The sequence below is a fragment of the Ammospiza nelsoni genome, chromosome 9 (assembly GCF_027579445.1).
Source record: "Ammospiza nelsoni isolate bAmmNel1 chromosome 9, bAmmNel1.pri, whole genome shotgun sequence".
Taxonomy (NCBI): Eukaryota; Metazoa; Chordata; class Aves; order Passeriformes; family Passerellidae; genus Ammospiza; species Ammospiza nelsoni.
Genome location: NC_080641.1, coordinates 6,308,442 through 6,322,267, shown reverse-complemented (window position 1 = coordinate 6,322,267; position 13,826 = coordinate 6,308,442). Strand labels below are relative to the sequence as shown.

The 13,826-nt window shown below is 50.8% G+C and overlaps 1 protein-coding gene across 9 annotated transcripts in view; it reads left to right on the top strand.

Annotated features, from left to right (window-relative positions):
• PACS2 (phosphofurin acidic cluster sorting protein 2) overlaps positions 1 to 13,826 on the top strand; it is a 78,496-nt gene that overhangs the window by 20,212 nt on the left and 44,458 nt on the right. For 7 of the 9 annotated variants that reach the window (XM_059478380.1, XM_059478377.1, XM_059478376.1 and 4 more), the window contains exons 2-3: positions 6,815 to 6,902; positions 9,847 to 9,936. In XM_059478380.1, the coding sequence (XP_059334363.1) occupies positions 6,815 to 6,902; positions 9,847 to 9,936 (178 nt within the window). Of the gene's footprint in view, positions 1 to 6,814; positions 6,903 to 9,846; positions 9,937 to 10,903; positions 10,995 to 13,826 lie in introns of those variants that run through there. The other 2 variants (XM_059478378.1, XM_059478379.1) reach the window with 2 other exon arrangements.

Genomic DNA, 13,826 nt, shown 5'->3' with positions numbered 1-13,826 from the left:
GGGCAGATGTGCTGCTGCAAACCATGAGGCGCATTGGATGCAGCAGGAAGCCTTTAGCTGCCATGGTCCTTCCCAGCTGCCGGTGACTTCCTGTGGCCCCTGCTGGCCCTGGAGGGCTCAGGGTGGGTAGGAAGGCTGCGGGCAGGCAGGAGGGCTCTGCAGCGCGCCTGCAATGGGCAGTCCCGGTGCTCAGTGCTGTGTGACAGGCACTGCTGTTGGGGCAGGTTCCATAAGGAAGGCACTCAAGCGTATCCAAGGAGTGGAGGGCTGCTGGGTTTGTTGCGGCTGCCAAGGTCTCTCCTCTTCATTCCCCACCCCCTGATTTGGTTTTTTTTGAGTCTCCTTTCGGTCTAGGACGTGTTCATTTGCTCATTTGTGTATGTGTTTCTTTGCCAATGTGTGAGGCGTGTGGTGGGAGCTGCCCTCCGCCCTGGCTGGCTCACGTAAACTTTGTGGGCTGTGCCTTTGTTGCTGACCGGCTGAGAAATGAAGCCCTAGCTACAGAAATGGCTTGTCCAGCCCACATCCTAAAGGCTCCCCCTCCCTGACAGTGGTGTTTTGGCAGAGGTCAGTAGGTTTTCAAATGGGAGATTGGCATTTCTGAACTCCACTGCAGTGCATGGGTGTCTCCTGCAAGCTTGTGAGACCAGCAGCTGCCACAAGCCTTTGGTGTGATGGATGTGGCTGTGCCTGGTCTGCCTCCATCTCCTTCCTTGGTGGTGCCTCTGGCTGCTCCAGCTGCTACTGAATGAACCCAACAAACATCAAATGTGTGAGTGTCATCTGTAATATAGAAAATGTCATCCTGATGTCTGTCAAAGGAGCCTTAACCGTGAATCAGCTTTTCATTATTTGCTGACTTTATTCTTTAAAGCTAATAAAGCTTCTTCCTACTGCCTCAAAACTTTGAAAACATTGATCAAACCTAATTCACCAGTACCACAGGCACTTCCACTGATGCTCACTTTGGTATCAGGATGCTGTGCAGTCCTGTTGTTCTGGATGCTGGGTTTGGAAGAGGCAAACCAGGAGAGATGTGTTTAACTACGTTTGTGCCTGTGCCTGGCTTTGCAGGCAGCATGGTGTGAACACATAGGTGAGTTTGACCAACTCCTTTATACTCCATAGCCTGTCTGAGAAACAGATTTAGTCCCTGTTTTGTCAGTGGTTGGGTTTTTTCCTTCCTCCAAGTCACCCTGTAAAAGGATTTGAAATCATCAAATTGAAGAGTAAGAAACCAATGTGTGCAGGAACTGAGATCCAACTGAGCCCAACAGATGTGTGAAGAGCTACCCCTGTTTGTGTGAAGAGCTACCCCTGCTCTTGCTGAGAGGATTTCCTAAAGGGAGAGGAAGCTGCTGGTTCTCAGAGCACCTAGCTGGAGGTGAACAGTTGGTGTCAGACAGGCTGATTCCCTGCAGGTGTCTTGGCCAGGTGGAACAGTTGAGTGTGACACAACTGCCACAAGGAATTCTGCTTGGCTCCCTGAAGGGTGTGTGGAGCTGTGGAGGTTTGGCTTTAACACCTGTGTGTCTCAGCAGTGCCCTTTCCTTCCCAGATTACTGAAGCTCTAAGAGATGAGAAGTGCCAATGGAATGTGCAAACTCTGCCTTTTCACTCAGGGTTATTTGGCTTGCAGGGACCCTGATCCCTCTGTGCCCTTGGTGAGTCCCCCTAGAGCCAGCCAGCAATGTCTTGACCTACTGGAGGAAGACATCTCTCAGCATTTTCCAATTGTTACATTGGATTAGAGTATCTAAGCCCAGATGTGCTTTACTACTCGATCATATTAACTTCAGGTAGCAAATGTGCCCGTGTGGAGTTCTAGGATCTTGTAAAAATTCTGCAGATCTGCAGAATTTTAACACACCCACCCGCTTTTGCTTGCTCAGTTTGGAGTAGGCATATATGTAATGTATTTGAAGTGAGCAGGACAGTATTTCAGCTATAAAAGGATAGTGTCTGGCTATACATGTGTGTCCTTGTGAGGTCCTGGGTAGAACCTGTTGTGTAAAATAAGCTGCCATCCTCCTACCTGGCTGAACAAGACCTGCTTGCTCCAGCATTTCTATAGATCTTAGTCTCTAGAATCTTAAGAGCTTAATTCTCTGTATGAATGCGGGGAAGAGGATTTCAAGATCCTTGAGAAGAAGAATAATGAAAATAGTGGCTCTGCAATTGTTTCCTGGCTGCTTAAACATTATTCAAATGGATCTATAGCCAGAACAGCTGATTAAAGGTCAGCTTGGTGGGAAATGTGAATGAAGGACTATTAGGTTTCTTTGCAGGCTACTCCGGCTATTTTCTGTCATGACAAAAGCTGGGGTGCCTGACCTCTGCCTCCTCTTTTGATTTCACCTTGCCTGGGAGCTTCCCTGACAATGGATGTTGAGGGAGTTGTCTCATTGAGCTTTGGAAAGTGAGGAAGCATCTTCCTGAGGCTCTGCTGCTGCCCTTGACCAGAGCCCACACCTGGTGTGCCAGTGACATCAGGGGACAGTATTTCTGCCCTGCCTTCTCCCCTGGCTGGCTCCTAGGGCAGTACAGAGCCCTGCCTTTGGCGTGTGAGTGCAGCCACAGGTTTGTCTGCGTGCTGTTCTTTTCTTGCTGAGAAGCTGCTGGTGCAGCTGGCTCTTGGTGTGCTGCAGACATCCAAACCTTCCTGAAGCAGCTGTGTCCCCAGAGTGCTGTGCAGGGCTCCTGGCTGGGGCCTCCCCTGCACAGACACCCCTGAGCTATGTGCAGAATGGCTCTGTTTGTCTGGGCAAGCTGTGTAGGGGGGTGTCTCCCTCCAGTTCTCCTTTCGTGGCTCGTGGTTTATTTTGGGACTGATGTGGGTGTAAAGTGTCAGCCTGAAGCAAAACACTCAGCGTGGACATTGAAAGTACCAGGCTGGGAGGCTGTTTGCTGCCCTGAAATGCTGAAATAACTTGGATGAGGTGAAACTGTCCAGTGGCCAAACGGAAACCAATTCCTTCCTTATAGCCCTGGGCTGATTGAGGTTTTCAGAGCTCAGAGGAGAGAGCTCCTGGCATGGAACACTTTCTCTAGGAACAGCTCTTCACAGCTCTTAACCTGCACAAAGGCTATCTGTGTGCTACAGTCCTCCTGCCCCAGCTCCCATCTTGTACTTGGAGTCCCCTATAACTGTGGTGCATCCTGTTATTATTCTCTACCTCTGTGGGGTTTAATTAAAATGCAGGTCTTTAATTTTTAATTTTTCCTTCCTGTTGATTCGACTGTCTCTGCGTGAACGAGGTCTCGGTGCAATTACTGTGCTCCCCTGTGGAGAAACAGACATTTAATTCAGCCAGCAGACTTTTTCTTGGAGGGGGTTTATTTTCCTGATCTTCCTACTCAGAGGGATGCAAAAACAAAACATCCAGTGAGTAAAGAATGCCACACTTTCCTAGGTTGTTCTGGACACGTTTGCTGCTTCTCAGTTACCAAAATGTTGTGTTCCTTGCAGAGAGCTGCCTCCTTAAGCAGGTGAAGCTGCTCAGCACAAGTTGCATTAGCAGGTCGAATTTTGTCTCCCCAACTCTGTTCTTGCAGCAGTGATGTAAAAGTACGGTGTTTTATTGTAGCATTAAGGTGTCTCATGATTTGTTGACCTGAGAACAGGACCAGGCAAAAGTACCTTGGTGCCAGCTGGCCTTGGAGACACATCAGGGGCCAAAGGAGACAGAGGCTCCTGCTGCTGTTGGGACCCAGCTGAGCTCCTGGCAGGGAGATCGACTCTGAACCTTCAATAAGGGGTGGAAATATTGGCTCTCCAATTTCCACTGTCCTTATTTAAGTCTGCTTCAGCTAACTTAGTGCTTTTGCTAGCTGAACTCTCCTTGTGCAGCTGTAGGTCACTGCTGAAACATGCAAAGACAGGATTTATCTGCACCTCCTGAATTGCAGTCCCAGGCTTTCAAAATACTTCAGGTTCTTTCAGCTCCAGACCTGAGGCTCCCTCAGTTCCCATTGTGTGTGCCAGGTTATTTTCTCTGTGTTCACAGAGATCATATCTGTATGTATCAGACACTTCCAAATGTACCCTCGTTCTCTCTCCATGTCTTTCCAGCTCCAGCCGTGTCTGTTCTGTTTGACTTGCTGGTGTTCAACCTAACAGGCTTGTTGATAGAAGTGGCTTGTGAGGCTGATCCCTGTTCTGACCCCTGAGACTTGCTGGGAGCACAGTAAAACCTTGGTGAAAGATAGGTGCAGTGTTATCAGAGGCAGTTCTGGCACACAGATCCTTGCTGGACCTGTGAGTAGTTTGGGATCCTCATGCTGGTGGCAGGGACACACTTGGCATGTGATTTGAGTAAGGTATAGCCCCTTTCTGCCACATGTCCTGAAGATTGCTTTGATTTGTAAGCTGCCAACTTGGACTGAAATAGTGTGTTGAGGGTAAGAGTGATTTGATGGGATTTAAACTGATTTTTATCCATCCCCCACACACCCTGCCCCCTGCCGATGGAGAGGATAAACATTCCATTGTTTTTTGTGTGAAGTGCCTTTTAGTACCAGCAGCCCAGCACTGGGGGATGAAGAAAGCAGATGTGTCCCGTGTCTTTTTAAACTGCTTTTGTTTTTCTGATCACTGTAAAGGAGGCTTTTAATTTTTTAAATTTTTTTTTCCCCCCCAAGCAGCAAGTGCTCCGCAGGGTTTGATCAAAGCTCATAAATGATGAATTGAAGGAATGCCCGGCGGAGAACAGAACGCCCTCCTTGTGCTCTGCTCTGTGTGCTGACAACACCATTGTTTCTTCCCGTACCTTTTCTGTCCTGGAGCTCGGGCTGCAGAGAAAAGGCCTTTGTTCCTTGCCTGTCAGCTGAGACAATGCCAGTGTGTTGTCCTACCTCTGCTCTCAGCACCTGACTGGCCGCAGCTCTGTGGCTTTTGGCAGGCTGAGCACAATTGTCCTCCAGCTCCAGCGTTACAAGGAAAACAAACAGCTTCTCAGCCTCCCTCCTGCAGGTCCTGGCCCACGGGTGTGTGTCTGTGCTGCTGTTTCCTTTGGGATGCACAGGAAAAGCCAGCACCCTCTCCTGTGCTCCAGGTTGGGAGATGCAGCTTCACCTGACTCCCAGTGCACACAGGGGGACAGGAGGGGACAGGGACCCTGGCAGTCGTGGGTTTTCCATCTCTTGGTGACTTCTGCAGCATCTCTGGTTGTGCTGTCTTGTGATGCAAAGCTCTGCAAAGGAGAGAGCTGTAGTCCTCTCTTCTCTTGGTTTTTGGGGGTTTTAGCAGGAACAAGAGCTTTGCAAGTGAGGAGGGAGAGCAGATGGCCTGGGTTGGGGTGGAGAGGAGAGCAGAGACATGCTGTCCTGGCAGGTACATGTTTGGGGAGGTGCTGGAGTGCAGACCGTGAGCCTGGCTCTTCCCTGCTGCCGGCCCTGTGTGAGAGACCGGAGTTCAGGCAGAGCCACGGGTGCTTCAGGATGAGAGCAGCACTACTTGCTTCAACACCTGCCCCCACTGCTGTTGGGAAGAGCCTTTAGCTGCCTCCCTCCTGCTGTTTTACACCCAGGCTGATCCTGTCTGCCCTCAGGCATTGCAGCAAATCAGTGGGAAAGGTGGTGGAGGTGCAAGTCAGCCTTGCAGTGCTGCATTACCTGGCACCAGAATGAAGTACTGTAGTTCAGGTGCAGGCCTCAGTCAGTGGCACTTGTGCCAAAATCCAGCACCAGCTCCTCTTTCATTCCCATCTCCTGCTGGACTTCACCCCTCCATGAACAGCCCTGATGTTACACTTGGTCTGGGAGAAAGAGCTCGGCAGTGGGTGTGAGAGGAGCAGTGCTGATGCCTGCTAACATTCCCTGCCAGAGGCCAGAGATGCCCCTGCCATGGAGTAAGGACCTGACACAAAGGCAGTGCTGGCTCCTGGCCAGCGTGACACATGATGTCTAGTCACTACAGCCCGCCCAGCAACTTTCTCTGGCCTCTGCTATCTTCAAACTGAGCTGTCTTGGCTTCAGGTTTATCTTTGCCTGAAGTTTGTTTAGGGGTATGGCTCTGAATTCCCCCAGCTGGTGGTAACTTCTGTGAAACTGTGACAGCCTCAATGTTCCCGTTACCCAGAGCCTGAACTGGGCTGCAGAGGCTGAGTTCCATCTGCTCCCTGTGCTGGGAGGCAGAAGTGCAAACAGCTCTAACCAGAACAATGTAGCATTGCCTGGGTGAAGAATGTGATTTACTTGCATATGTGTGGCATGTGAGTACCAGGGCCAGAGGGCACCACTCGAGTCCTCTCCTTTCTCTTTCCTTTTTTTCTCCCTGCCCTTGCCTGAGCCACTTGCTAGCACTTTTGTTTGGGGGTGAGCACAAGAATGTGTGGGTTGACAAGAAGAGGTGGCAGCGAGATCTTTGGGAGCCAGGAGTCTGAGACTGAAAAAGCCAACAATCTAGGAAAGCCTTGTAGACAAGTTTAAAATTAGATTGACCCTATGCTTTCATATTGCTGGAATTTAATTCCTCTGACCCTGAAGCTTTTGGTCTGGCTCAAAGCAAGGGCTCCCAGGCTGTGGTCAGTGGAGGCCAGTGCTGTTTGGGGCTCTCGTGTGGCCATGGGTCTGTATCAGAGACAAATGCACCCCCTGGCCACCTCCTTGTATTTATGAAAGGTTGGAGAAGTTCAGTCTTGAGAAGCCAAGGAAGCCTCACATATTTCTGCTGTCTTTGTCTGCATCAGCGTGGGGCTTGTGTCTGGAGCCTGTTCTCCCTCAAACTGGAATACTGCTGTGTAAAAGCTGATCAGAGCTTTTCCTTTTTCAGACGTGATTTCTGTAACTGTTTCTCTTCTGTTCCTGTTTGCAGGTTGTGCAGCTTGACATTAAAGAAACTGGTAGTCTTAAAGGAATTGGATAAGGAGCTTATTTCCGGGGTCATTGCTGTCAAAATGCAGGTAATTACTGCCCAGTTCTAAGAATTGTGGTGTTTGACTAAGAATACTGGCAGGTGCCGAACTGAGCTTTCAAGTTTCAGAGGTCTCTGCCTCAGCTAAGGATCCACAGACTTCTTCAACTTCTGCAGCTTCCATGTTGCATCCACAGACTTCTTCCCAAGCCCATCAGGGTGTTCTAGATCTGTGTAGACTCTTCTTACCCTTCTCCCACGTTCCAAACTCATTTCACTGTTGTAAGTGAAGAATATTCTTCACCAATGGCTCAGCATGAGCTTATCTGCACGTAAAAATGCTCTTCACAGATCACATGTCCCCTTTTCTTCCTGAGCTGGCACTAAATCCCAGCCTGGATCTCTGTTTAGCAGTCTAGAGCTGAACATCTTGGTAACTGGGTCTTGGTTTGGGGGAGTGTGGGCCTTCCCCTGCTGCTGGGCAGCTCTGCTGTGTCGAGTCTGTAGCGAAGCTTGTCAGTGGGTTTGTAGGGTGCCTGTGCAGACTAATTGCTTTTCCTAAAATACAGTTGTCATCCTGAGTAAATACCCCACTTCAGAGCAGATGTTTGTGCCATTTAATGAGGTGCCTCCATGTAGGTCACTCTGCCTGGAGGGGGAAGGAAGGGGGCTCGGTGCGTCACAGCAGCGCCTGGGCCCACGTGCTCCCATCTCTGCACACCTTAAAGTGCTTAACCAGGAAAAGCCTGGCAGACCTGTAAGTAGAACATTAACTGGGCTGGAAAGCTGCTGCTTTTCAAATGAGGAGCTAGGCAAACCCCTGCAGAGAGCTGGTTGTGTCAAAGCAAGCAAAGTCTCGTTTGGAAGGTGAAATCGGGAAGGAAGAACACATAGCTGAGGATTTAATTGGCGTCTTTCATCTCTGAGTGGTCCAGCTGCAATAAAAATGTGCCACTCTGAAGTTGGAGGGGGTTTGTGCACCCAGAGCAGAGGGCAGAAAGGCAGGGAATTGCTTCACACACCTGGATTTGTGTGTGAAGAAGCCCTGCTGTGGGTTTCCAGGCTGTCAGATACTGCTTATCAAGGCTGAAAGCTTTCCATATGTTTGTACTCCTGGATGATGAATGCATCACTGTAAGCACCTGAGGCTTGTCAGAGACTGATCTGTGCCCAGAGAGTGCCAGACTTGGGTTGAAGAATTCAGAAGCTTTTATTAGAGCAAGACCTCCTTTTCCTGCCCAGACTACTGCTGCTTACACTTTCTATAGGGGAAAGCTTGCCCAGACCCGCAGATCCAAAGGGAATTATAACACGTGGGAGTTTCACATCCCATTTTGTGTGTGGGTTGTGGTCTGTCCTGCTGAAGGATTCAGACACTGGGACACTGGAACCTGAGCAGTCCTCTCCTCTCCACAGCAGGGCCTGCTATTAAAAATCCCTTCAGAGCTTGCAGGTTATGATGCTGATGCTGACAGGCTTTTCTAGGGATGCTTTATTTGCCAGCACTCAGGTTTCTGACATGGTTCTTGTTTGAGGCTGGTGGCACTGGATCATCAAATACAAGGTCTCTATCAAACGACTGCCTTTGTGTGGGGAATTGCACTCGAGTTGTCAGACAGCAGAGCCCTTCCAGAGGGGATGACTGAATCCAGACCTAATGAGAGCATCCTACCTGCATCTCCCATGTTTCCTTGCAGCCTCCAGAGCAGAGATGTTCAAAGAGTTGTCAGCTGTGTTTCCTGAGCCGCTGCTCTGTTTATCTGCTGTGCTCTTTTAAAAGCAGCTATATTTGGGCTTTCATTAGGTTCTGGTTGCGTAACCAGCAAAGCAAGCTTGCTGCCATTAGGAGCTTTGCACAAATGGAGCAGCTGCTGCCAGCAGCCAGGCTGGCTGTGCTTGGCTGGCACGTGTGCTGCTTGTCCTGGGGGCAGCCCCTGGGTGCCTGGCTGTGCTCTGTGTGTGCTGTCACATCTGCTGGGGCTCAGGCACCCCGGTGTTCCCAGACAGGAGCTGGAGCTGGGCCGGGCTGAGGCAGGGCTGCAGATCACAGCCTGAGCCCTGTCTTTGGGAGGAGGGGATGGAGATGAGTCTCTGCTGCTGTCTCATGTCCTGATGCTCTCTGAGGCTGATGGGGCAGACCACATTTCCCCCTGGATGTAGCTTGGAGGTGTTTACCCCCCAGTCTGTCTCTGATTACCCAGGTGCTGCTTTTTTGAGAGCTCCAGTTCTGTGCCCGTCTGGACAAAGCCAGATCTGCAGCCTCAGCAGAACGCTGAGCCAGAGACCTCTGAAACTTGCACTGTGTTTGAACAGTGCAGAAGGGTTTGCTAGGCAGCAGTCTGTCATGTTTTCCTGCTAGTTTTCCTTCAAACATTGCCTGGAATGAAATGCTCACACAGTAAATAGCCTGGTAACTCTGTTAGCATAAGGCAGCCCACACACAGGGTTCATTTGGAGTTGCCCTGTGATACATTAAATCTCCAGACTCCACTGAGATGCTTAGTGAATTTTTTCTTTAATATCCCTAGCTACTGGCAATTGTTTAAACAGGTTGAAGTCCCCATGTTCCCCGGGGAGGGGTGTGTGCACAAAAAGAAAAGCCCAGCCTGCCATGGCTAACACCAGAGATTTAAGCATGATGCTGCAGCTCCAGACCCAGGAGACAAGAGCCTTGTACCTATTGGCTGCAGTGAAAATAGGAGACTTGGACTCCGGGGATGGGGGTTGGCTCACAGCTTTTCAGTGCTGGGGTTTGGCAGAACAAAAGCTGCATTGTTGCAGTTAGGGACAGTAAATATGCCCAAATCTTTATTAGTCAAATATCTCCCTTTCATCTCATTAATATTTCACAGAAGTACAAGGTCAGAGCCATCCGTTCACTTTTGTGTGGTAGTCCCTGACAACGTTTCCTGGTGTGCAGTAAACAGGGCTGGGATGGGATGTGAGAGGTGCCTTGGGGCAATTCACAAGTGCTGGACTTTGTTTCTCTGCAGGGCTCCAAGCGCATCCTGCGCTCCCACGAGATCGTGTTGCCCCCGAGCGGACACGTGGAGACAGAGCTGGCACTGACCTTCTCTCTGCAGGTAGGGCTGGGCAGGGCTGCTCCTGCCGGGGCTGCTGCTGCTTCCCCGGGCTGGGCTGCAGGGAGCGGGGCTGCCTGGGGGCTCCCAGGTGATGCAGGGCTGCCTGGAGGCTCTGAGGTGATGCAGGGCTGCCTGGGGGCTCCCAGGTGTGATGCAGGGCTGTCTGGTGTGATGCAGGGCTGTCTGGTGGGATGCAGGGCTGCCTGGAGGCTCCCTAAGGCTGCCTGGTGGCTCCCAGGTGTGGGGTAGGGCTGCCTGGTGGCTCCCAGGTGTGATGCAGGGCTGCCTGGAGGCTCTGAGGTGATGCAGGACTGCCTGGTGAGATGCAGGGCTGCCTGGAGGCTCCCAGGTGATGCAGGGCTGCCTGGTGGCTCTGAGGTAATGCAGGGCTGCCTGGTGGGATGCAGGGCTGCCTGGTGGCTCTGAGGTGATGCAGGGCTGCCTGGTGGCTCCCAGGGCTGCCTGGAGGCTCCCAGGTGATGCAGGGCTGCCTGGTGGGATGCAGGGCTGCCTGGTGGCTCTGAGGTGATGCAGGGCTGCCTGGTGGGATGCAGGGCTGCCTGGTGGCTCTGAGGTGATGCAGGGCTGCCTGGTGGCTCTGGCTGCAGGTCCTGGTGAGCAACAGCAGCAGCACAGCTTGTCTGAATCTCCTCTCAGGGTGCTGGCTCCCAGCCCCTCCACAGGGCATCCTGGAGCAGGAATGCTCTGCAGGCTCTCCTCTTCAAGGCATGGCTGTGGCAGGAGCTAAAGCCAAGCAAGTCTTTTGCTCTTTTTTGCCCTTTGTTGCCTTTTAATGAGCAGGCAGTGGAGGATGGCAGCCATGAGGGTGGTGTGCAGTGTCAGGCTGACAGAAGGCAGTAGTAGGAACGAGTCAGGTGAGTCTGTGATTTGCAGTTGCTGAGGGAGGCACCATTTGGGGAAGCAGGAGCAGTGTGCTCATAGTTACTCCTGGCTCTGGAGTCACAGGAACAGCTGGGAATTGGAACAACTGCATCTTTTGGTTCCTCTTTTCTTCAAAGCCTGCTGCCCTGGTGCTGCCTCCTGAGCAGGGAAATAAGGTAAATAAGGGCTGGCTTGCTGAAAGTGAGAGAGAGGATCCTGCACACATAGAGCAGAGGCAGACAGACCTCAGGAGCATTCATACCTGGATTATCTGTGTTTTGTGACTGTGGGTTAGAGCTTGACTTCAGGACTTTGGTGTGGTAGGGAGAAAGGCTCAGGTGATGATGTGAGGCTGGTTGCTACCCAGACCTGTGCAGAGTGAAGCAGGAAAGCTTTCACTGCAGACAGATGATAACCCTGCAGATGGCTGGGTTAACTGCAGCATTGCATCCCCTGCTTTGTGAACAGGAATAACCAAGGATGCCAGGAATATCCACACCTGCATCCTGTGTCTGCAGCTTTCCCATGGCTGGGAGCAAAGCTGTAAGACAAGCCAGGTCTCCCTCTGCCAGTCCTGTGTCAGCAAGGAGCCAGGTCTGCAGATCTTTTTGAATTCATTTGGATTTTTGTGTGTTGGGTTTTTTCCTGGGGCTCAGAGCAATGCTGCAGCAGGGTGCAGAGCACTGCCTTGAACTCTGTTTCCCCTGATGGGGCTGGGGATTGAGCCAGAGCAGGGGACAGGAGTGGCTGTGACACTGAGCCTGCAGCAGAGGTGAGTGAGCTTAAAGCACAGAGGGGCTGCTGGTCTCTGGCTGCAGGAAGGGTTGGTGGTCTTGGATGCAGAAAGGCTTGGGAAGCATTCATGAAACAGCACAGCTGGATTTTTATGGCAACTGTTACTGCTGCTTAATTGGACAATGGCTGAGAGCTACTTCTAGCTAGCAGCCATAGCTTAATGCATCTCCAATCTGAATTTAGTGCCTGGGATATATTTGAGAGTGGTGATGGGCCACAAAGTAAAAGCATGTGGGTGTCACAGAGCAGGGTTTTGTTGTCTTGCAGCAGTCAGTATCTCCATGTTGCACGGTCAGCTCTCAACACCTTGTGCCTGGCTCTGTGCTGCCTGCCTGGATTTGCAGCCCCTCGTGCCTTTGTGCTGCCTGCCTGCTCAGTTCCCTCTCCTGGGTGACATTCCTGTCCTTTGCAGGGAGAGTTCCCTTGGCAGAGCTGAGCTGGGGTGTTCTGCTGCCTGGTACAATGTGACCGTGTTCACAGGGGTCTGAGGATGAGGGAAGAGATGAGGATCTGACTCCATGTTTCAGAAGGCTTGATTTATTTATTTATTTATTATATTAAAACTATACTAAAAGAATAGAAGAAAGGATTTCATCAGAAGGCTAGCTAAGAACAGAAAAAGAAAGAATGATAAAGGTTTGTGTGTCAGACAGAGAGTCTGAGCCAGCTGACTGTGATTGGCCATTAATTAGAAACAACCACATGAGACCAATCCCAGATGCACCTGTTGCATTCCACAGCAGCAGATAATCAATGTTTACATTTTGTTCCTGAGGCCTGTCAGCTTCTCAGGAGGAAAAATCCTAAGGAAAGGATTTTTCATGAAAAGATGTCTGTGACAGTACAACAGTGAGCATCCCCTGGTGTGTCTGGCCTGCCTGCGCTCAGAGTGAAGGAGGAGTATGCTGCTGCCCTGTCACACAGCTGGGACTGGAGTCTGTGCCCTGTGCAGTCCTGCTTCCCCTCCCAGCTAGGGCTAAAGCTGAGCCAGCAGCAGAAGCTAATTCACCCTTCTGGCAGGTGAGCTGTCATCACCCTTCCTGCTGGGACGTCTGCTTCTCCTGACCCACACTGCTGTGGGTCACGGAGCCCAGGGAAATTCCCCACATATTCCAAGCACAACATCACAGCTCTCTGGCATTAATTAAGAGCTCTGCACTTAATTCCTGTCTTTAATCTAATAAACCTTTCCAGATGGGAGAGATTACATTGTTGGGGCTTCAGAAAAAGTCTTGCCCTGACTCTCACTGTTCTGGTGTGTGCATTTTCTCACCCCACAGAGGTGCCTTGAGGTGTTTGGTGCTCCCTCTAAAAGCTTTCAAATGTTTTGAGCCAAACTATTTTCTTCTCCAGTTTCTGTCATGGACTGACAGTCACTGAAAAGTTTGTGTTGAAGCAGTTCTGGAGAGTTGATAAGTCATGGCTGGTGTTAAAAAAGCTGGACTGTGCTATCAGATAGCTCATCTGTTCTTCTGGAGGGCCTTGCTCTTGATGGAGGAGCTCGGTGGCCTGAGTCTGTTCCTTCCTTTACCCCCTTTGTGAATGCCCATCAGAGGAGGCCAGGCAGTACAGCTGAGACAAACAGAAACTTGTATATCTGTAGACTTGAGCTGTATACTCCCAAAAAACTGGACACATTCAAACTGAGCTGACTGGCACCAAGGGTGACTTGGGACTTCAGTTCTGGGTTTGTACTTAGGCAGCCTTGGTGTGGCTCAAATGCTGTGGGCTGAGAGCAAGGAGTGGGCTGAGAGCAAGGAGTCCCTCTTCCCTGCTGCCCTTCCAACGTGTAGAAGGGCCCCAGAAGGAGTGAAATGTTAAATTTGAGTGTGAAAGGTGCTTCTGGCTTTTTGAGCCCCTCCTGCCCCTTCTCTCTAGTAACTTTCTTCCATCCTTCTTTAGGGATGTTGCACACCTGTAGGGTCACAGGCTCTGTGTTTTGGGATTGTCTTTTAGTCAGGTGGGTTGTTGCTCCTCTCTTTGCAGTGCCTCTGCCTCGGGCAGTGAGCAGTAGATCAGCTAATTAGTATTCCTCTTGTTTGGGTGGCCACTGCTCCCAGCTCCCTGCAGAGCAGTCAGGCTTGCTCTGGACTGCAAATTAGTGTCTCAGGGGTTTCTGGGGGTGTTTGCTATGTGATTTTATCAAGTGTTTTGATGGGCAGGAAGTTAATTTTCATAATGTCCCAAGGAAAAAAATGAAAGTAGTTCTTCCC